The sequence below is a fragment of the Macrobrachium rosenbergii genome, chromosome 6 (genome assembly GCF_040412425.1).
Source record: "Macrobrachium rosenbergii isolate ZJJX-2024 chromosome 6, ASM4041242v1, whole genome shotgun sequence".
Lineage (NCBI taxonomy): Eukaryota > Metazoa > Arthropoda > Malacostraca > Decapoda > Palaemonidae > Macrobrachium > Macrobrachium rosenbergii.
This window is the reverse complement of record NC_089746.1, coordinates 42,714,012-42,737,863: the sequence shown is the minus strand read 5'-3', so window position 1 is coordinate 42,737,863 and position 23,852 is coordinate 42,714,012. Positions and strand designations below refer to the sequence as shown.

The 23,852-nt window shown below is 37.1% G+C and overlaps 2 protein-coding genes across 17 annotated transcripts in view; one reads left to right on the top strand and one right to left on the bottom strand.

Moving 5' to 3' along the window:
- Positions 1 to 12,453, top strand: part of LOC136839479 (zinc finger HIT domain-containing protein 3) — a 29,493-nt gene extending 17,040 nt beyond the window's left edge. Inside the window, exons 4-5 of one of the 2 annotated variants that reach the window (XM_067105584.1) lie at positions 3,621 to 3,855; positions 8,582 to 12,453. In XM_067105584.1, the coding sequence (XP_066961685.1) occupies positions 3,621 to 3,820 (200 nt within the window). In that variant the 3' untranslated portion in view covers positions 3,821 to 3,855; positions 8,582 to 12,453. Of the gene's footprint in view, positions 1 to 3,620; positions 3,873 to 8,581 lie in introns of those variants that run through there. The other variant, XM_067105583.1, reaches the window with a different exon arrangement.
- The window catches only part of LOC136839477 (cyclin-dependent kinase 17-like), a 304,654-nt gene continuing 290,003 nt past the window's right edge, over positions 9,202 to 23,852 (bottom strand). For 14 of the 15 annotated variants that reach the window (XM_067105574.1, XM_067105571.1, XM_067105572.1 and 11 more), the window contains 9 exons: positions 22,223 to 22,350; positions 20,796 to 20,969; positions 19,332 to 19,482; positions 18,520 to 18,641; positions 18,208 to 18,318; positions 17,288 to 17,421; positions 16,175 to 16,424; positions 12,119 to 12,209; positions 9,202 to 11,317 (listed from right to left, as the gene is read on the bottom strand). In XM_067105574.1, the coding sequence (XP_066961675.1) occupies positions 11,211 to 11,317; positions 12,119 to 12,209; positions 16,175 to 16,424; positions 17,288 to 17,421; positions 18,208 to 18,318; positions 18,520 to 18,641; positions 19,332 to 19,482; positions 20,796 to 20,969; positions 22,223 to 22,350 (1,268 nt within the window). In that variant the 3' untranslated portion in view covers positions 9,202 to 11,210. Of the gene's footprint in view, positions 11,318 to 12,118; positions 12,210 to 16,174; positions 16,425 to 17,287; positions 17,422 to 18,207; positions 18,319 to 18,519; positions 18,642 to 19,331; positions 19,483 to 20,795; positions 20,970 to 22,222; positions 22,351 to 23,550; positions 23,807 to 23,852 lie in introns of those variants that run through there. The other variant, XM_067105576.1, reaches the window with a different exon arrangement.

Genomic DNA, 23,852 nt, shown 5'->3' with positions numbered 1-23,852 from the left:
GAGAAAGTCAACCGGTAAGCTTTACCAGGTCAGCTTGACATGGGGAAGTCTGTGTCATAAGGAAGGTCATTCCATCTTTAAGGCCCGCCATAACCAAAATAGCTGGTTTTCTCTTATCCCTTCGGAAAGTCAAGATTCTTCCATTTTTGACTATTGCTGGCTGCCGCTCAACACTTAGCAGTACATTTTTCCATCTTCCTGAAAATTTCTAGTAGTAAGATCTTTGATTTATTACATTCCTTTAAGTTTAATGTCCGGTCTTGCCGACTTGGGCTCCTTTGTGAGATTTTTCGGAAGTTCTATTGTTAAGATAACTGATTAGGTGTTTTCTTTCTCTTTCGGCTTTAGCTGCAGATAAAAAGGTGGGCGAGCTTCGGGAAGTTTTCTAGGCTGGTTTCCTAGGCGGGAAATGATAAAGTATTTTTCTTCTTCCGGAATTTGTGGTGAAGACAGAGTCGGAGGCTAAAACTCTGCCTTGTTCTATTAAGGTTCTTTATCTGCAAGTGTTCGGTTCCGGCACCAAGCGGCGATGTCTTAATGTCCGATGCGAATATTAAAGTCTATTTATCAAAGGTTAAGAAACTCCGTCCGCTTCTGTGTACACTTCTTGTCTCACCGCGAAATCCTTCCCGTCCGCTGTCAAGAAATGCAATTAGTTATTTTCGGAGAGAGGGTTCCTGGTTCCTGGTTCATAAAAGTGTTCACTCCACAAACACAGTTGCGGGCACACTTCACGATTCTCATGTGGTGCGAGCTTTTGCCCTTGAACACAATTTAATTTGACTTTACATTATATTTAGCATTTAACAGTTTTTTCATTACTGCACAGTATGCGGAGTAAGTCCACTTCATCTTCCTTTCTAAGGGATGGTTCAGTGTCTTCTATTCTGAAGGTAGTTTACTTGCGAGTCCGTTTGTGTTTTCTTCCTTTACTTAAGGGACGTTCAGTTCGCCGCAGTGCGTATAGCGGCGAATTCTCGTATCTAGGGTGTGTTCGATTAGCTGAGGTGGTATTCTCTTAGTGCAAAGACTCGGAAGGTTATTCTCTTAGTCCACGTTGAGCGGCGAAGTTTATTATCTAGGGTGCACTCATTTAGCTAAGATGGTATTCACGTAGTGCGGTGGTTATTAGGTTAACCAAATAGAGGAATTCCTTTTAGGCTTTAGAATCTTAAGCAACAGTGATAGTATAGTCACATGAACTTACGTTTAGTACGATTTAAGTATCCTAGTCTTTGATAGTTTCCCTACGAGAGTCCAAAGAGGTGCTCTCGTAGGCTAGCCTAGGCTGTTGCGTTGGCACTGGGATACTTCTTCGCTCGTCGGCCTTTGCCGCAGCCGGCAGGGCGGAGGGTCAACGTCTCGGTGCACTACCTCATTCCCTCCATACCAGGTAGGCTCTGAATAGCCACTCGGGAGATTCATCGTTCTCCTCCTTACATGAGAGTTATTGTCTTAGTCTGTGTGTAGTGGCTAACCCTATTATCGTGGATGCGTTCACTTAGCTAAGGGGTGCGGAGGTTCTTAGAGGCGGCTACTTGGAAGTCGGTGTCGGTTTTCACAACTTTCTACCTCAGAGACATTCAGTTTTCTTCGAAGAAGAGTTACTCGCTTGGTCCCTTTGTGGCGACCAACTCGATCTTATAATTACGTAGTAATGCCAAGGGGGGGGGGGAACTCTAGGTAGTGAATGTAGTCTGAGGAACTTTGGATTCTCTGTTGGTCGGGGCTCATAGTGAGAGTATTAAATTTGACGTTAGTACTGTGAAGTTAGGCAGATCCAGTGGACAAGTTTGGTTTCTTCAACCTCTTCTGTGCAGACATCGGTGGCCATGGGCGGCGAAGAACTCGAAGATCCTGCACACTCAACTTCTCCTCCATACATGAGAGGCTACAATAGCCACATGGGAGGTTCTTCGTCCCCTCCATACATGAGAGTGCTTTGATTAGCCACATGGGAGGTTCATCGTACCCCTCCATACATGAGAGTGCTTTGATTAGCCACATGGAAGGTTCGTCGTACCCCTCCATACATGAGAGTGCTTTGATTAGCCACATGGGAGGTTCGTTGTTCTCCACTACTCTTGGGAGGCTGTGATTAGCCACATGGTAGGTTGGTTTCTTATTTTGCTACTCTCTATCCATGAGGAGGTTTGAATACCACGAGAGGTAGCTCAACTCAGACAGTACCTAGACGTGAGACTGACATCGGGGGTACTCTCTATACAGGCATTCTCATCTGCTGAGTCGGATAACCAGTTCAGGATACATTCATTTATACAGAGTAGGCAAATAATGAGTTACCTGCTTTCCCTGTTGGCAGGTCAGGCTGAATTAGATTGATCCCACCTCCTTAAAATTTTGTTAATTGGGCTAATTCAGGTGTTCAGGGAGTGTATTGCAATATGAAGTTTTCATAATAAAACTAATATTGTAATACTTACCTGAACACCTGAATGATTCACACCCTCCTCCCCACTTCAATTTGAATAGTGGATAACGCAATTGGGGATCTCGGCCTAACTCGACCGGGACTTGCAGCAGTGTTGCCAAAGGTACTTCAGGTAACTCATTAGACAAGATTTTCCTGTAAGTGCTGGGACGCTGACAGTTAATTACCCACTTAGTGGGTAAAAGCTATGGGGATGTAGTTCGGGCTAGTAGGTGACCAGGTCTAATTCAGGTGTTCAGGTAAGTATTACAATATTAGTTTTATTAAGAATCTTTTATATAGGAAGTAGACCTTGGATCAACCCTGTTAGAATTGAGAATTTACTTAGTAGAGTATTTAAATTGTCTTTTGTAACTAACTAACGTATATCTTGGTTTGTACAAGTGACTATCTTTTATAAAGTTATTATTGGTAATGGAGCCATGAAACCTTGTCTTCACTTGATTTGTTAGTAAGCAGATTGATAAGTGAACATGCTTAAAATGCCTTATACCATATGTAATGCATGTGATGGCCATAGGTCTGTCTTTAGTGTTCTAGATAACTAACATCCACTTGATGATTCCAGCCTATTTCTCTTCTGATAATGATGTGTTTGTAGTTCAGATGAACACAAGCATTTTTAAGAGTGAGTTCAGTGTCCCAGTTATAGGAAATTATTTATGTACATAATGTACTCTCCTGCATGTATGACAATTATTTCCGGTTGCTTAGTCATGAAGGTACAGTGACATAAAAGTAAGATTTATGACTGAGAAAGGAAGTATGTCTTGTTGGGAAGTGCCTAATAGGCTTATACTAGAGAGTCGCTGATTGGTCTTTGGATAAGTAAGTATATGTAAAGTAATGGTTTGCATCTATGAAACAAAAATTGGTGATAATACTAACGCTTTGTTTGATGTTAACAGTAAACTTCAGGTTATTGTTAGCATCTACTTTCAGGCAGTATTGTCTGTAAATAAACAAACTGATTCACATTGTTATCAGTGTTACGGTACTGTAATGAAATTGGTTACTTTCAGCTTCATTAGATCAATTGGAATTTAACAAATTGCCATTTCAAGGTGTTTACAGAAAAACAATAGCTAAATAAGGTGCTAAGAACAAAGGAAATTTTACCAGTAAGTATAATTTTATTGGACATAAATGCTGTATTTTTGTGTTACAGAAACTTCAGAGAAATTAAAGGAACTTCTCAAGAACCCACACTTGAGAGAAATGATTAAAGAGGTTGACAGTCATCCAAACGCAAAGCTTATGATGCACAGAGCTATGAAAGAACCAATATTCACAGAATTTGCAGATATTTGTTTAAACATTGTAGAACCTCCTGAAGATGAAGCATCTAAATTGGACAGTGAAATCTGAAAATTCGTAATTTGAAATTAAATCTGGAATGGATTGTAAGTATTGAATATTACTAGTTCATTTTATTGACCTGTTCTTAATGAAATTGTTAGAGTAAATTTGTTCATAAAAGTTTCAAATCCTCGCTTTTCTACGTTGCTTGAATACTCCGTGATTGAATTGCTGTTGAAAATTGAAGTGAAGTGGTAGCTGGAAAATTGGTGACACTTGTTCTATTAGGAGTGTATGTTGCCCATCAAATGTTTCCAGTCCTTTAAGAGCAAATATATTTGCTCATGTTTGTGTTGTGTTTCATGTTCTGTACACAGAAGTACTTTCTTTTCCTTGCCAGAAGTAAGAACTTTAGTTAAATGTTTTTTTATGCATTATTTTTTGGTAATTGTAATAATCAAGTTTGTGTGTGTGTTGAGTCTTTATGTGTTGATCCTAAAGCCCACATTGGGTTGTGTGTAGCTCAGTTAAAGGAGTGGTAAAGGTTTTTCAAATGACCTTTGACCTCAGTTGCAGTGCTTTTTACCCCTTAATATTCAACCATTCCTTTTGATTTTTTCTTACCTAGCTACCTAACTTCTTTGACCTTTTTGTGCTTTAATTTCTGCCAGTCAGTTTAAAACTAATCCCTTAGGCTAGTCCCATGAGAGTCTAGAAACGACTTGGTAGTCTGAGGAAGTTGCTTTATAATAATAGTAGCAGTAGTAATAGTAATCAGTCAACTAGTCTCATATTGCTTCTTGTATACAGTATACACATAGGTGATGGTTTTGCTAAATATATCGTAAATGTTTCACATTTGCATTATAGGGTAGTTATAATTAGAAGGTGGATATATGGTGTCTAGATCTGGAGCCCAGGCATTGATGTGATTAAATTAATGCAATGTAATCTATCATTGTTTTTCTGAGTATATACCGGGTGTTTCGAAATTAGAGCCCCCCCCTCCACAGATGCATGGAGGGTGGGAGTGGGGTTGATTTGTTTGCGCTGGCTGGGCTGAAAGACCTGCAAGCTCTGGAGTCTCTCAGGGCTCTGTGGCAGATCTTTCAGTCGCTGTCATCAGGGTAGTGTGTGAGAGTACTTCCCTCATGATGTCAAAGGATGACTTGGGTTGGTCACCCATGGCAAAGCTGCTTTAAGGTGCGGCGGTTGCTTGTTTCCTCCTGGTGCCCCCACGTGGTTGAGGGATTTCTTGGCTGTCAGGGTGGGCGGCAGGCTGAAGGATGATGTCAGCTGATCCTTCAGTAGTCAGCTTGAAGACGTCGTCCGGCAGGAACTTGAGGACGGCGTCTGGGAAGGTCGTTTCCACCCTGAAGAACTATGCCTCTGGGTCGTGGAATGTGAGCGATGGTAGGCGTGTAGAGGAGGCGGCAGGGTCGGTCATCTCGGGTTGGACATCTCTTGTTGGCCTCTTCGGGTCACTCCAGGGCCACCAATGTGAGGAAGGTACTCAGTGACATGCTGACTGGTTGTTGTCTAGTTTATTACTTATTTTGTACAGACTATTCACAGAGGTGAGCTGCAACATAGTTACTAATCTCTGACAAATTGAAACAGGGATTAAGTTTAGGCGTCTGTGTTTGTTCACAGACAGGAACATACATACAATTTGATACAGATGATTCAGTTGAACATGACAAGTACATGATCGGAGAGCTTGCATAGCAGTGCATACAGTGGTAATGAAATGTGACAATAAGGGTTACAGAAAAATATGTATAAAAGTCGTATGGGAGAAGTTGTGTTTCTTTGAGCACGTGTTCTCGCCAGATGACTCATGGAAGAGAAAGTTCACCTTGGTTGTTGGTCTGCTGGCAGGCCGCACACGTGGCCGGTACATGCCCATGACTTATGCAACTCGATCGTGAGGCCTATAATGGAAAAGTAAAATATTTGGACTCTTTTACTTTTATGACAGAATGGCTTTGTAAGTGAGCTGCTTGTAAATATTTCAATATACTGTACTGCTAATATCACTGGTTGCATTGAATATGAACATTAAAATACTGCAATATTCCTGCAAATGGTAAATGTTACACATATAATTTGTTTATTTTATTTTGGAAATACCCATCAACAAGCTTATAGATATATTAAGCATTACAGCTAAAAATGAAGGCAGATATATTTGTTTCCTTATCACTGAAATATAAACTTATACAGTGAGCGGCAAGTGTCTACATAGGCCTACTGTTTTCAACAACCAAAATCCTACCACAGAATGCTATAATTGTCAATTTGGTAAAAGAATTTTAAAATCATCAATCATGTTCCAGTGCATGTATGTTAAAGGGAACCCTTAAAGAGATTATCAGTTACCTTTTCAGAGAAATTCTTAGCCCATTGGCTACCTTCTCTGCATTATTTGCAACAAACAGCCATAATGCAAATGCATTGTGGCATCCACGATGACAATACTGCAACATGTTTGCCATAGCTGATACAGTTGGATGGACGTATACTTGCAGGTATGGGTGACTTAAGACGTTCGCGCATATAGGACGACAAAATAGACATACCTGAAAACCAGTAAACTACTGCTCCTCTAATTTTCTGTCAGTCCACTCATCTATATCTATATACTGTAAACAAACCATGAGGTTATAATAATCTCTCAAAACAATGAAATACCGATAAACTTCAGTATATATAAACTAATTTGGATATGTAAAATGTAAAAAGCCATATCATAGTACACTCTTCCCTTCTTAAGTTTGAGACAGAGAGAGAGAAACGGGTGGGCGGGCTAACTCTTTAGCTAAGCCAAGGACAGGTGTTCAGAGATCTACAACGAATGTTGAGGAAATTGAAAAAGTTCAAGAGTAAATTGCCTTAATCAATAAATTCTGGTACTTCATTATGTTGCCCAAAATTACCAGAGGGTCTAAAACATGCTGTGCCAAAATATCAAGAAGATACAGCTGGTATATAAAAAGATATTCAAGAAAACCTATGTGACAATGGGCTTGAAATGCATAGCAGGTTCACGAAAATTGAACAAGTTTGAGATGATGTAAAAGGTCTTTTTTTTTTTTTTTTTTTTTTACCCTGTTATTGACTATATTTCTTAGGGATTTCACTTTTCCATGCTCCTAAAAGAAGCAAAGGAGTTGGACACTTGGATGTTCTTAGAGTAGTCTGGCTAAAATATCTTTTACAAATAACTATGTGTTCTCAACTCTTTATGCTCACTGCAAAACATCATCCCCTAGCATATAGGGGTAGACTAGTTTATTGCTACTTGTCAGATCTGGAATTTACTATTGCTGAGGTTATCATCCATAATGCAATAGCATTTTCAGCTTCATTGCTTGCAGACAAAGGACTCAAATTTAAAGGCTGGCACCCACAAGCTTCACTGTGCCCTATTTTACAACTCACTAGTAAGTACATAAATACAGTAGACCTCCGCCTAGTAGTGGTTCAGTATTCACAGATTTTTTGTGGAACATAACTCTAAATTATTCGCAGACCTTCAAGAATATCATCAGGGACAAGGGCTACCATCTAGAACAGATGTTCAATATGGATGAGGCTGGCTTGATCTGGAAAAAAATGCCTTCACAGACATACCTCATGAAGGACGAAGTCAGAGCTCCCAGGTTTAAGGCCCAGAAGGATAGGGTTACCCTCATCATGTGTGGCAGTGCTGCTGGCTTTATGCTGAAACCAGGCCTCATTTACAAGGCTGCAAACCCCAGGACCCTCAAGAATAAGAACAAGAACTTGCTCCTGTGTTTTGGATGCACAGCGCCAAGGCCTGGGTCACCAAAGTCCTTATGTCTAACTGGTTCATTCAGAGTTTCATCCCCCAAGTTAAGGATTACCTCAACGACTTGTGCTAGGAGTTCAAGGTGATGTTGATTATGGATAATGCTGGTGGCCACCCTCTGGATTTTTATTACGAAGTCCAGCTCGTGTTCCTCCCTGCCAACACCACCTGTCTCCTCCAGCCTATGGACCAGGGCATGATCCATGCATTCAAGGCACTCTACACCCGAACTCCCTCGAGCACCTTGTGAGGCAGTGGACACTGACAGTGAATTTATGCTGAATGAGTATTGGCGTAAATTCATGATTGTCACGTCTGACTGTCATCATTCGATCGTTGAAGGACATGAAGGAGACCCTTAATGTGTGCTGGAAGAAGTTGTGGCCAGTGTGTGTTCACAATTATAAGGGCTTCTCTCCTGGAGAAATTCAGCATTTGGCCATTGATAACACAGTCCAATTGGCGAGGACGCTTGGTGGAGAAGGCTCCGATGACATCACCAAGGATGAAGTCGGCACCCTCATTGATGCCCACTCTGACGGACCAGGATTTGGAAGAGCTGACAAAGTCTGCAGACGAGGAAGACATGGCAGGTTCAGGGGATGGGGATGAAGAGGAGGATGAGGGCCTCTCTTTGGAGCGTCTGTCAAGAATTATGAGGACAGCCAGGTAGCTGCAGATGACTGTGGCATGGGATCCTTATATGGAATGCTCCTTAAAATTTCAGATGCCCTTGATGGCAATTTGGGGCCCTGATAGTCACAAAAATAAAATGAAAATACAGTAATTAGTATTACTCTATGAAAAAATCTGCAAATGACTGAATTTACCATGATATATTTGGAGATAGGTTCCACAGAAAAATCTGTGATTAACTGAAGCCGCGAATGCTGAACCATGATATAGCAGGGGTCCACTGTAATTCATATATAGTACAGCATAAAAAGAAGTTGGCATCACAAAATTGGACTTATGATATGCAATTTTGCTTGCAGGCACTATTCACATGGAAGGGATGATACAAAAACATAGAGAACTCCTTGGCTGACAAGGTCAGGAAGTAGGTTCTATTGTAAAATTATAGTTTGTGTTCTGTGGTAGTTTGGAAATTCAAATGTTAACGGAAATGTCATGTGTATATGTCAAGCACAGTACAAAAAGTCTGCTTTTAACCAGTGCTAGTCAAGAGTGAATTTGACATTTAATTAAATTTTATGACTAAATAGGTAGATAGTTTGTAGGAAATTATTTGTAGACTGAGTGTATACAGTGAAAGAGAGAGATCTCAAAAGGGGATCAATAGTATGAACTTGTGTAAATGAAACGAAACCCCTTTAATAATTTGTTTGTATACAGATTTTTTCAAGTCATTATTTGTAGGCAGATTTTTTTATACACTTCATACTTTGTACTACCAGGAAGTAATTTTAGATAGGCATAAAGGTGATTTTGTAATCAGTTATTTTGTTGGTATAATCTTTGTTCAAATACTTTTAATTTCAATGTCACTCAGGTGTTTAGTTTTCCAGAAATGTCATGATAAAAAAATTTAAGAGGCACAAAAATCAGTAAAAGGACAAAAAACTAGATCAGGATAATTCCAAGGAAAGGCATATTGAAAGTTTTATTTATTCATTTTGGACACATCATTGACACATGTCATGCCATTCTTCAACCTATGATAAAATAGTTGAAAATATACAGTAGTCAGACACCTGTTAAAAATAGAATTGGTTCATCCTTATGATTGTTGGCAAATTTATTATTCTGCTGCCCTTAAAAGAAATACTTTTTATGTCCCATATGTGGAGAATGTCAGTGGTTTCTTGTAATGGAAAATTGCCTTTTTCCATGCATAATAATTATGAAAATGTCCATCCCACCTGCTTAAATAAGGCTTAAAATCTTACCTTGTGTAATTATTACTTATTCTTGAAAATCCAGATCAGTGCACAGGTTGTGTCGGACAAAGTCTTGAGGTATTGAGCTGTTCATGTTTGTCAAGTGAAAAAGTGTAATACAGTAGTTTATGCATCAATAGCCATCAGTATGGCCAAACCTAGACAAGAAATTGGCACTAAATATAGCCAAGTCCAGAAGAAAAAATGCCAAACAAATATAAAGAGTATACAAAAGTAAGAAGGTTCAGTGTATGAAAGCAGTTTGGAATGCATGAGCTATTTATTTTAGTCTAAAACAATCCTCAGTATGTCACTATCAATGATGTAGCTAAAGACAGAAGGGCATATCATAGTAGTAAATGTACGCTCATCTATTCTTTTTAGCTTTTGCTATACATATTAAACATTAAGTACTTGAGATTTAAATTGTTCATGTGACAGCTAAACCTCTAAGGTAATGAACAACCGAAGAGTTATTGCAGACAATAAACCTGATGACAACCAGGAATCAGTCACATTGTACCAACTCAAACAGTATAAAACAGATTTTGTCAGGTACAAGAGTCTGAATTGAATTTAGTATGTCCACATAACATATACAGGGAATATGTATCAAAATAAATTTCTAGGTGTCAACCAAGGACATTTCATAAGGTACTTTTAACAAGTCATATATCACAATCTTCAACATAATATACTATTAGGAAGAGCCTGTATGGCAACCAAAAATAATATTAATGAAAGAATGAAACTTGCTTGGTAATAATAATCCAGCACAAGAAATTGAAGTACTATAAATTGCACATAATGTTTATATGAAATCCATGAGATTGAGAGTAATAGGGCAAAATCAACATCATATTGAATCACTTATCTTTATTGCCCTTCAAGAACAAATCAATGCATACAAATTTCTAGCCAGAATCTTAGTGATGTTATTGTCCAGATGCTTGCCTTTTACATAGAACAAACAATACATTATTACAAATTTCATATGTAAATTGAGCGAATCATCACAGCTGTTTCATTACTGTCAATAAATCCTGTGTGGTGAATACCTAGGGAGACAGGTTATGGTATAAATGTTTCCTTCCTCCATTTCTATAGAGCAGCAAAAAGATAATCACTTCCAAGAGTCGGCAGTTTTGTTTCATTCTGACCAGCAGATCACACTACCCGACAATGGTGATCAACTTTTTGAATGTGATTTACAGGAAACTCTGTCAGTATGACTCTTATTAAACTTTTTGGAGGGTTTTGATCTGAATCTAAACTGAAATGACTGAATATTACTAAACATTTGAAAGATTATGGATGAAACTAAAGGTTCTAGAAACCCTGCTAAACTGGCAAAGATAGTCTACTGATACAGTAGCGAACACCTAAATGTCCTCCCATTTTTCACCAATGCTTAACATCACCTTGGGGCTTTTATGATCGAACCATCATTCCACTGACCACTGTCAGTGGGTGAGCTTCTGATCAAAACAGATGTACACAGGTGTTTCAAAACATTTATTCCAGTTCAGAGGAATATATTTTCTTGAGTGTTTCATTAGGAATGTTTGAGAAATATTGAAGTCTGAAAGTACATTTCATTTACACTATTTCATATTTCATTTTTCAAGTCTGTAGTTATACAGGGGGCCCCCTTGTTTTCAATGTCCAAGGCCTTTCATTGGTCCTTAATCCAGAATCGGTGTGGAGGTATTTTTGGCAAATTTCAAAAATGCATACTCTGGCGTCTGCTTTTGGCCTGGCCACCATTCGTCACTTTATGGTTATGATCCCGAGTAAGCATCAGTCCAGGACATGAGAAAATGGAGTCCTCTGAAAAGAAAAATTTTCTTTAGAAGATGCTACCAACAACAAGGAACTAACTTAAAACCAATGCTCAATATATTCAAATTGTCAAACTGCTAAACTCTTGAATTTAAAGCTATAAAGTAAGCTCTCTCTCCCAAAATAAAATAAATCTGAATAAGTATAATATTGCTGAACTCTAAATTTCTCTGCCAAATAGGCAGAAAGGAAAACAATGAGTCCGATATCATTGACAGTAATCACTGGACCACTGTTTTATCTGATTTCTTATGAAATTAGTTATCCCTGCATTCTAGTCAAGCAGCTGTTCCTACTGATATAAGAATTTGGATATCTTTCATATTTTTCTGTCTTATAATTTTAAGATACCCTTCAGATTTGCAGACTTTGTCCAAAATATTCTGAAATCCAGTAAATCCAATTGTGTACTGCAGCACTAAATGGATACAAAAAAAAGTTGAGCACTAAGTAACCAACAACATACCTTGTTTACATTCAGGATTCTAGGGCTGGCATAGAGAATTTTTACCCTTTAAATTTTGCACACGAATAAACATTGTGAAATTCTAATATAAGGTTTATGTTCATTTTTAACATATTCATTCACTGTATTAACTGCTGGAAAACAACACACCACCTAAACTTACAAGCAAATACAAATTAAATAATTAATTTATCCCTGCATTAAGTGTGGAAAAAGATAATACACTTAGTAAAATTCTTGAATCATACATTTCAAAGAAATTTAATTTGATATATGCTGGTTTTAAGTTTGCATTCATTTGAATCAATAAATAGTATACTTACGGTCCTTCAAGGTATGTACAGTGTGGCCCAATGACTCGAAAAACGGGTGTTTCAGTGCAGCAGCAGCAGAGATCCTTTTCTTAGCCTCATACTGGTGAAAAAGAGCATGGAATATTTAGAAAAAATTCCAGGTAAATCTATAAGGATCAGAACATCAATTTTGAAGCTATTTCTCATTTACATGACTGCCATACTATTCTATTCTGTTTAATGTTTTGTAAAAATGTGCATCCTTGAATTTCATTCCTGTTTTTGCTTTTACTTCTACTGTACTACATAGACTTTATATTCTTAAATTCCCCAAACCATTTTTTTTTTTTTAAGAATTCCTTTGCTTTTTCGTGGTTTGTTTGCCCTGAAGATTTAAACTATAATATTAATAATAATAGCAATGAAAATGTTTTGCTGAGCTATAAAACTACACAAGTTAATAACCTTTTGATATCCAGTCTTAAGCCCACACAAAGGGGGAGGATTCTGCTAGAATGGCTACTTTGCACCAATACCAGAGTTCCATGAAATGGTTCCCTTACACCTTCCCTCCCTTTTGCCTAATCCATAAGTCTTGAACAGGGTAATGATTTCCTGGATTCTCAGAATAAACCTTGTAGCTCCCTGGTGGCCTCACAGAATGGTTCCCTGATATACTAGCCCTGCTGTCAGCAGTTCCCAGAGAGATCCCTCCATAGCAAAGCCTCCTCTGCCACCCTCATGTCTAGAGATACCACCAGTCAGTAGAGTCCCTATCTCTTCACAGCTGGAGACTATCCAGTTTCTCCTGTGAGTGAGAGGCTTTTCTCATACAGTAGAGACAGATGTCTGGCTATCTCAGATCTTCCTCGGCCATGTACTGTGATTGGTGTCGTCGAAGGGGTCTCCAGTCGGAACTTCTGTTCAGCAAATAGCAGATTTCCTAGTTTTTCTCCAAAGAGAGAATAGTCTTTCTGTGTCTGCCATCAAAGACTACAGGGCTGCCTTGGGTTTGGTTCTGCACCTAAAAGATGTACACCTGTCTTCATGGGAAATCTCAGTGATAATCAAAAGCTTTGAGCAGTCCTGTTCTCCTAGAGAATTTAAACCTCCTAGTTAGGATCTGACACTGGTGCTAAGTAGTCTCACTTGAGCCCCAAATGAACCATTACGATGGTCATATAACAGAGACTTGACCCTTAAAACAGTCTTCTTCGTGGCTCTAGCTTCGTTGAAGAGTGGGCAAACTCTATGGTCTCTTCTAATGTTAAACACATGAGGGGTTGGGCGTCCACAGCCTTTGAATTATCCCGGAATTCACAGCTAAAACTCAAAATCTTTCAGTTCATGATGACAGATTTGAATCCTTTTCCAACTCTTCCTTGGAAGATTTTGTTGATAATGACTCAGACAAACTGCTCTTGTGCCCTGTCAGGGCAATGCATGGTTACCTAAAAGGACTTGTCACCTCAGGCCAGGGTGTTGAAGACTTTTTGTAAGCTCAGACCAAATCAAGAAAGAAGTGTCCAAGAATACCAACTTCTTGTGGCTCCATGAGGTTATGAGACATGCTTATAGCTCTTCCTATACCTTGGATTCTAACACAGTGCTTGCAAGAGCACATGATGTTATGGGTTTAGGCCCTTCATTAGCTTTTAAAAAAGAAGAACTTATCTGTTCATATGATTTTGAAGTCTGGTACTTGGCTTCATCATATCACCTTCACATCCTTCTAGCTTCAAGACATTGCCCACAGGTCCATGAACACTTTTCCTTGGGTCTGGTGGTGGCTGCTCAACAAATTGAATAGCTCATCCAGTGCCCCTAGTGGGACAGTTTGTATCTCACCTAAGATGACGGTATGAAAGTGAGAGCGAAGTATGAAAGTGAGAGTGAAAGAGATGACTGGTCTTTTTTCCTTTCCCCTTCTCTACCCGTGTAGGAAGACTGATCCATCATGAGCTGGAACTGGTTAGATACCGGTGAGTGAGTGGCCTTTCTGTTTGAGAAAGTTTATTCATACAAAAATATTTCCTTGCTGAAGCTAGTCCTTCCTCTCTCTGACAAGGGGAGAGAGGAATGATAACAAACAAATTGCTTGCTAACATAGGTTTGTTGTACGAACAGAAATGGCTCTTTAACTTCCACTAATACAATGTTGCTCTACACTGTGTATCCCAGTAGTCTGACTGTTTGATAAACTTTTTATCTGATGAACCAGAGGCACATATCTCCTTCCAATGCTTTAGCCTAACCAGGAAATGAAACCAGGTGTGCTGAACCTCCAATCAGTTCAAGACTTTCTTTTCCTCCCACCAAAGGAGAGTCTATCCTCACGTTAGGATCTAGGTTTGTTCCGCATGTGAACAAATGACAAATTTTTAATTAATTTGTATTTATCATGGTTAACAAACCTATGGTCTAAATGTACATTGCCCACCTCTTGCCACCCTTCAAAGTGATTCCCTGGGCTAGAAGAAACTGAATAAGTCATGGTGCTCTCAGATTAAGGGAGGTTGGCTGATGCCTCCTCTCTCATCCGATTGGCTGAACCCCATTGCCACCAATACCTTGTTCTACAGTTTTATATGCTTTTTACCAGTTTCCAGCTGGTGCTAGATTTTATCATTACATTAAGACTGTAGGTTTGTTAGCTATGAAAAATACAAGTTAATTATAATGTCATATTTTGATGAATAAAATGTTTCTGAGGAGCTTACTTAAAGAGCAAGAAGCTTGTTGTGGTGGAAAGGCAGGTCTATCTTAATGACATAACTGGTTCACAATTAAGCTATTAGTATTGAAAGAGCAAGACAAAAGGAAAGTTGGAAAAAGTTGGTGGGTATTCAGATTTTTAAAATGAGTGAAATCCTCTGAAAAATATTTAAGGCCTTTACTCTTTTTTGGCTGAACCTAAAATGAAAAAGGATGCAATAATCTCTTCAAACTGTAAAATGCTGAGATCCATGGATGAAGTGCAAACAAGACTGTATTACAGTACCACGATGAAGGTGCAAAGAGAAGCTGGGGAAAAAAAAGAGGGCTTGTAATAATAATAGCATCAACAACATCAAATCTTTGTTGGAGGCAACTAGCAATTAGTAGGGTTAGGTGTAACATGATTAAGTACAACATTAATTGGGTCAGGTGTAACATGATTAAGTATAACATTATTTAAAAACTTGCAAAACCATCTGAAATAATTAACAGTTTATATAACAATAAACTTTAGCTTAATGCCACTCAAAAGCCTTAAAAATGTCTTGTGACAAAAGATTCCTTGAAACTCCTAAGAGAGGACTAGATAATGTAACCATGAATGAGAGCTCTAATCTATTTCATTTATTGAGAATAGGTATATAGGTGCTTTCAGAAGGCAACTACTGCACACAGTTCTAGTATAAGAGCAATAAGTCAAAAGGGAAGTAGGCTGTGAGCAGCTGCCATTTTGGGGGAACAAGCTGTCATAACATGCATACAAGATGAAGAGTATGTGTGCGCTTATACTAAAGTGAAATATCAAAACAGCGTAATACTCTCAAAAATATAGGAACAGAATACTAATCATCTAATGAATACTGTATTGTGAAATGTGTCGTGTGGGCGGGAACAAAAGTATTGACAAATACTGTACTTGTAATTTTGTCATTTCCTAATCATTTATGCAGAACACTTTGGTATATTTAATAATACCCTAAAATTTAAGTTTATAATATAATACTACTTAGTTAATTTCTGTTATGTAATACCTCAAGATCTTATTGCCATGAAAGGAAGCAATACACAATCTCTTCTGGAACAATTAATATAAGAATTGGGGATATAAAATGCTATATGAGAATTCCACAGCTGAAAAGTAAATAATACAAAACAACCACAGACTTCTTATTTTATAATGTTTAATGACACACATGAGTCTATATTCAAATGGCTCACTTGAAGGATTTACTAAGTGAGATAAGTTGTTGAACAGGTAAGTAGAAGTGACCAAAAGGAATGGCTATTTTGATGTAACCTCTTTAAAAATACTTAGTTTAGGTCCTAATATAACTTCAGAAGAAAACCTGAATGAAGACATAACCTTACCAAAAGGAACTTTGTTAAAAGTCCAAGTGCAGAATCTTGAGCAAGTCGAGGAGCTTTTGCAAGTAATGGTTCTCCATTATAAGTTGGAAATGAATACTGTAAGAAGTCTTCATTAGTGCTTATTCCAGGCCAAGTGTTCTCTGTAGGAGTACCTAACGTGCGAAATATTAAATGAAGTTCATCTTCTACTGTGGCACCAGGAAACAGTGGCCTTCCACTGATCATCTCATACATTATGCATCCAACACCCCTGTAAAGAATTGCATATTTTACAATAAAGACGTACAATTTTTAACACAACCTATAAATACTGGCATTTACAAATGTATAAATGAGGTATACTGAACTACTTTGTCAACTTAATTATTTCCTGACAGTAAATATACTTGAAACTTCCTTTCTTTTCTAATAAGTATATTAATAATGTACATTCTTAGCTTTTATAGGGCTGGTGAAAAACTGGGCAGGCAAAAAATTTTAATTGTTCAGTGCTGTTTAGCACTCTGCATTGTGAGATAGAGTCATAATGGTTATTTATCAAATACCAATGAGTCAAATGAATGAGAGTAATTCAAATAAATTATGATAATAATTCAATATTGTCTTCTCTTAGAAAAGAGGAATGTCGCAGTCCAACAGTGGTCTTTTTAAAAGCTTTGTCCACATTCAACGGCATTTCCTGTTAATGCCCCAAGTGGTGAAGTCAATAACCTTTGTTTAATTTCTGTACCATTACCAAAACCAGTTTTTTAAGCATTAAAAACTTAGCATAACATCTCTACATTATTTTTCTATGATAAAAGGCTCAAAAGTAATGTACATTCCAAAAAATGATAAATGAATAACCAGCTAAATGACTTCTTATGAGATTAAAATATCACAGTTCTTACCACCTGCCCACAATGTTGAGTAAAAAAAAAAAACAGGAAAAAATATATATATATATATTTCTGCATGCCCAATTTACCACAATTTTCAAGTTACAGTGCTAAGCAAAGGAAGCAAAAGTTACTCGTACACGAGATGAATATTATTACATTATTGGGTTGGCATACTGTACTAACACTATCTCATGATAAATGAAAGCTTATCGCACAATATAATAAAACTCACCACATATCAATTTGGGTTGAATACTCAGTTGAACCTAAGAGAACATCAGGAGGCCGGTACCACAACGTTACTACTTCGTTACTATAAGTCTTTGTTGGGACAGATTTTGCCCGTGCTAGACCAAAATCTGCTAACTGAAAAGGACATGAAAAAGTTTAAAATGCTTGAATACAAAAATTTATGGTTACATATGAAGCCAAAATGTCTATAAAACCTGGAAAATCAGTAACACTGAACATTGTAACAACTATTTTGATTCAAACATCATGCTGTGTCCACATAGCCTATCAGTACTGTTAGTTAGCTGCATCTATTATTTACATATGAATCTCAAAAATCTAGTACAAAAAATAACACGTGAGAACAAAACATTCCTGCAAAACTACTGGGCTCTGCATTTCCTTCATTTTGAACACAGGATTTGTGTTTTCACAACTTTTTGCCTGCCTTATCAGACATTAAATTTCATTTGAAACATACTGGTTCATAAAATTTCAAGAATCTTTTGCAAACATTCATGAAACCATTGTCAATAAATTCACAATGTACATCTAATGATTTTATGAACTCACAACCACACTGGTTCCATGAGAATTATCCAATACTGTATGTACATCTAATATTCTCCTTATTGGATCCTTTACAAATGGTGTGTAAAATACCAAGAAATCTTGTCTTAAGTGCAAAACAATAAATTTGCCATTTTTTGCATCTTACAAGGCCATTAGCAACATGTTAATGATAATTTTCTTTCTGCAAAATTACTTTAATCAAGGCTTTTATAAATGTAACATGCAAGAATATAAATTTAATAAAACAGTTAAACTACTATTTAAGGTGAGACAAAATACTGGACTGCTATATTTCCAATAGCTGCAATGCTCCTATAATTTTTTGCCAGTAAACAACATATTCTGTACCTTTAATTCGCCTCGATCATTAATGAGGAGATTCTGGGGTTTTAAATCACGGTGTAGAACTCTGCGTTGGTGACAATACGCCAGTCCTCGTAGTAACTGAAACAGGAAGATCTGGAGAGAGAGAGAGAGAGAAAAAAAAGCCATTACAGTAGATACATAAAACATGGCTCTAATTTCAAAATATGCGACAAAGAATCTTGAAACTCTTGACTTTTTGCATTATATTACAATTATAATTTACTAAGGCTTTTGCCAACACTTAATAGATCCTAAAATTAATACTGTGCTTGTACAATATACTGGTATACAAACCTTAACATTATTCAGTGATAATTGTGCTCCACATTCATCCATGTACTGTTTGAGATCACGGTCTAAATACTCAAAGACAAGGGTTAAACTCTTATCCGTATGAACTATATCGTGTAACGTTACTGAAAAGGAAATTAAAGAAATTTTATATAAAAATGGCACTGAAACGAACATTATAGAAATCAAGTTATGAAACGGTAAAGCCAATAAACAGCATATCTCACACCCAATCAAATAATAGACATTGAGAGTATGAAACAGGAGGCAAGGATGAAAAACTGAGACATTATTTCCAGTTCTTGATCCTGCAACCAGCTTACACTTTACAACAAGGGTTACTTTCACAAAATAAAACTTAATCATCAGTCTGCATGAAGATACTTTTGACATTAAACTATACTGTACATTTATTTAACTCAAAAGACTAGTGAACCCCCGTATCCACGGGGGATGCATACCGCATCCCCCCCTGTGAATAGCTAAAATCCACGAATACTTAAAACCCCTCTAAAAACACTTAGAACTGCCCATTTTGATAGTTTAAACACAAGAAAAACCCTGTAGAAATGCTTATACCTGAGCATTTCAATAGTTTTGTCACAAGAAAGTGCATTTATTCATGAAAATTATATGAAAATAGTGTAATTAGTGAATATTTCTCAGTGAAAAATACTGCGAATGAGCAAAGTTTCCTCGAATAATGGGTAGATATGTTCCACAGAGACACCTGTGAATCGTGAGAACGTGAATATGGGGGGTTTACTGTATACGTATACAGAAAGAAACCATAAATAATTTAAGAGGAAGCTTACCAATATTAGCATGCTTGAGTTCCTTAAGAAGAGACACCTCCCTGATTGCTGTACATGGTGCACCCTCCTCATGCTCTAATCTTATTTCTTTGAGAGCAACTAAATTATCCGTTAGCCGCGATCGTCCTTTGTACACAGTTGCGTATGTGCCCTGTTGAGTTATTGAATATGAGATTGTATTATTCAGGCATGCCTGCCTCTCTAGCTCATGAATACTACAATTGAGGAACAAAATTAAAATTAAACTCCATATCAGAACGACCATCTTTTCCCTATATATTATGCCAAAGTAATTTGCTAGATTCAAAATATTTTAGTTTGGGAATAAAATTCAGAACAGAGAAATTTAGCTTCAATGTGTCTGCTTCTTACTGTGCAAAGCATTCAGCACAATTAAAATTCTGGGAACCAGTCAAATGCCTACCTAAAATTCTAATTCAATCCAGGCTAATATAACTTTTTATGTTGAAATATCTCATAAATGCCTCCACCTCTAGGAAGTAAAGTAATTAAAAATTTAATTCTACTTTCTTGATCTTAAAAACTTGTTATGTCTTCATTTATGGAATCAAATAGCTTACTTAATCACAAATTTGTACACTGTGCATCTGTTAAGAAAGTTTGGTTACGGACCTTAAAAGTTATTTGTCACAAACAAAAATGTTGTCTAAACCTGTATGTGATACAGTAATCCATCTAAATATTTTTCATGCCTATAACAAGTACCTTTCCTAATGGAGGTATGCCCACACAACTGCGGCACAGCATTCTAGGAGCATTCCTACCACTAATCCGGACAATCAAGGTGCAATCTTCAACTTTTCAAGGTAAAATTTATATACAATGAGTAAAGGCTTCACAAAACAAAGGGTACACAACAAAATCCCAAACATTTTTCTGTAACAGATGAGTGATTGCCTCACCAAATCAAAAGTAAAAATAATACAAACAGATTCCAGCATTGCCCAATAAGGTGTTGGAAGGAAAGGAGAAAACTTAAAAAAAACTTTTCAAATTTGCAAGAAATCTAGATAGGTACATTATAATTAGGGTGCAATCCTCAAATATCAGGGACATGGCAGAGGGACAGTTATAAAGAGTTATGGAAGATGACCTTGTAGTATAAATACACCACACAGAATGAATAACATCACAAACCTTTGAGTTTTGTTATGTAAAAAATAAACTACGTATTGCAAAAAGGAACTGGAGATATTTACGAGGAGTTGGAGTAACAGGCTTGTGGCACCACCTGTATCTAACAATAATATTTATAAATATTAATTTTCCAACTTTCATAGGATATACTAAAGTACACTTAAATTGTATTATATGTGTACAGTACAGTATACAGTTCTGAAATATTCTACAGAGTAAAGGCAATGGACAACAATATAGTACGGTATTAAAAAAATACATTGCTGGACTAGACAAACAGAACAGAGATTGTATGGTTGTATTTACCTCTCCTAACTTATCTAGTTTAGTGTAGGTTTCCATGCGACCAAAACCAATTTCTGATAAGGATTGTCTTCGTGAGGATCTGCTGAGTGGACCCTCTGGACTAATGGATTGCTTCTGTAGGAATGCATCTGGCACTCGTAAATCAGCCGGTAGTGATAAACGTTTGTTGATATCCTAAAAAAAAAATACAAATAAATAGAACTGGTGATCATACAAAAACTATGATACTGGTATTCAATTTCATTAGGCACCACACCCACATGTACAAATTTTAAATAATCACACAATTTCTGTCAGCAAATAATGAAAAACAAATAAGACATTTTTCACACCCATACACACCCTGTTTGTAAAAGCTCTAAAATAATATATTCCACTACTATAGCATGAAACTTTGCTATAAAAGGTTGACCAATTAGCTGAAATTGTCAATACTGCTTGCAGCGATGCAGTTTTAGGCTCAATATTGCCATTGCATACAAGAATATGTAATTGACATTTTTAGCATTCACAATTCCAATTAATGATACATAATAGAAATTCCCATTCATAGTAAACCCTTGAGAGCAGGTACAGGTAAATGGTTTGACTCAATATAGTTTGTCAAAAAACAAAAGAAGATACTAAAACTTACACATACAAATTTGTGTATGTATTAGGGTTTGGTGTCATTCAACAACAAATACAGAGCAAAGTGAGCTGTATCAGTGGCCATGGCTTTGTCTTGGGTTTGGAAGAGCCTCAAATACAAGAAGAGATAGGGCCAGCCAAGTTCCAATTGATTATTTGATACAACTGATATCTGAGGCCCACCTTCATCTTTCTTCTATATGGCAGCTTGATTAAAGATAATAGAATGACACAGATTTTTATGGCTAAAACAATAAGGATTTTTATGTCTAAAACAATAAGGAAATTATAAAAACTGGTCCTTCTTTGCAGAAAACCTGTAATCAGCACTGGGCTGCAGAATAACCTGTAATCAGCACTGGGCTGCAGAATAACAAGTTTTTTCTATAAGGCATAACTTTGCTTTGTGTAATCTCTATATCTAATTATTTACTGACTTATTAATTTATTTCTCTCTTTTTTAATAAGAGATCTCTTCTTCCTGTATTTCCCATTACTTTCTATTAATTCTTTTAAATGAACACCATATTCTTTGGAAGCTTGAATTTCAAGTCAATGGCCCTGTGGTGGGCTTGTTTCATGTGAATGGGGTTCATATTCTGAATAATAATAATACTAATAATAATAATAATAATAATAATAATAATAATAAATCAAAGTTGCACTTTCTGTACCCTAGGCTATTGTCTATTCGGGGAAAAAACTTTTCAAATTAAAATAGACTCATCACAAAACAGCTACTTTTCCCATTCCAAAACTGCATAAAGCAGAAGACGACGACTTTTTGTTTTGTTTACCTCTTGCGTGATACGTCTATTTTTCTGCCTGAGTTTAACATTAACTGGTGAAGTGACTTCATCACTGGCCCCTGAAGCTTCCTCGCTCTCCCCATCACTGCCTATTCGGGGTACCTCGTGTACAACACCTGCAAAAGGAAAGAAAGGCATGTATGAAACATCTGTTAGCTTCGCTTGCATTTCAAAGAACTGTAATTAAGACCACGATAATGCATTTCACATTTGTTCTTCGCTTGCATTTCAAAGAATTGTAATCAAGACTAAGATAATGCATTTTTCTTTGCTTGCATCTCAAAGAACTGTAATAAAGACTAAGATAATGCATTTCACATTTGCTCTTCACTTTCATTTCAAAGAACTGTAATTTAGTCTGAGAAAATGCATGTCACAGTTTTTCTTCACTTCCACTTCAAAGAACTGTAATTAAGACTAAAATAATACATTCACAGTTGTTCTTCACTTCCATTTCAAAGAACTGTAATTAAGACTAAGATAATGTATTTTACAGCTGTTCTTCACTTGCATTTCAAAGAACTGTAATTAAGACTTAAATAATACATTCACAGTTGTTCTTCACTTCCATTTCAAAGAATTGTAATTGAGACTAAGATAATGCATTTCACATTTATTCTTCGCTTCCATTTCAAAGAACTGTAATTAAGACTAAGATAATGCATTTCATAGTTGTTCTTCGCTTCCATTTCAAAGAACTGTAATTAAGACTAAGATCACTGTATTTCACGTTTGTTCTCACACTCAGTAACACTATTCGTGTAAACAAAAAAGGAACTCTCAAGAAAATAATCGTTTTGTATGCACATGTATGTGAATTCAAATATTAAATTCCTATAGAAAAATAAAATACAAAACAAAGGTAAAAACGATAAAGACCAGTGCTAGCGATGTGTAGCGGCCGGCATTTTCTTTTTCCAAACGAGATCCGTTGAACGTTTTCTTCCTCCGAGGAATAGTGTCTGTGTTACCGAGTGCGCATGCGGGCAAGTTTTATGAACGGAAAATCTCGGTCAATTGTTGGATATCGACCAAGAGTATGTATATATGCCATAAAAAACGCGAATTACAATGCAAAGAAAAAACTCCCCACGATTCGTTTGCAAGCACTGCTTATCATGCCTAACAACTCTCGCTGACGCGACCGCAAAGTTTGAAACCTTTGATGTGGCTGTCACACGGAAGATGAATTCCGGCTCAGCTGGGGACACTTGGGGAGGGAAAAGATGGCTAAATCGGGGATAGTTACGGGTTAAAAATAACGCTCTATTGTTATCATTTTTGTCTGAGGGTGTAGGCCGTTATTCGAAACGTACCTGCAGCAGCAGCAGCCAAGATCCTCGTCAGGTGGGAGAAGTGCACGCGGATGTAACAAGCGAACACGAACAACGTCCACACAAACCACATTAGTTCGCTCTATTCATTAATGCTATTCAAAAAAGGACACTCGACTCCTCCTCTCCGCTCCTCCAACAGAACATGGCACTCGAAGTTTCTTCCTCCTCCTCGTTGCCAAGGACGACTAACGCACAACAGAGATGAAACTCCTGCCACCCTCATCATCCTCTACTCAAAGTTAGTCCTCTCTCTCTCTCTCTCTCTCTCTCTCTCTCTCTCT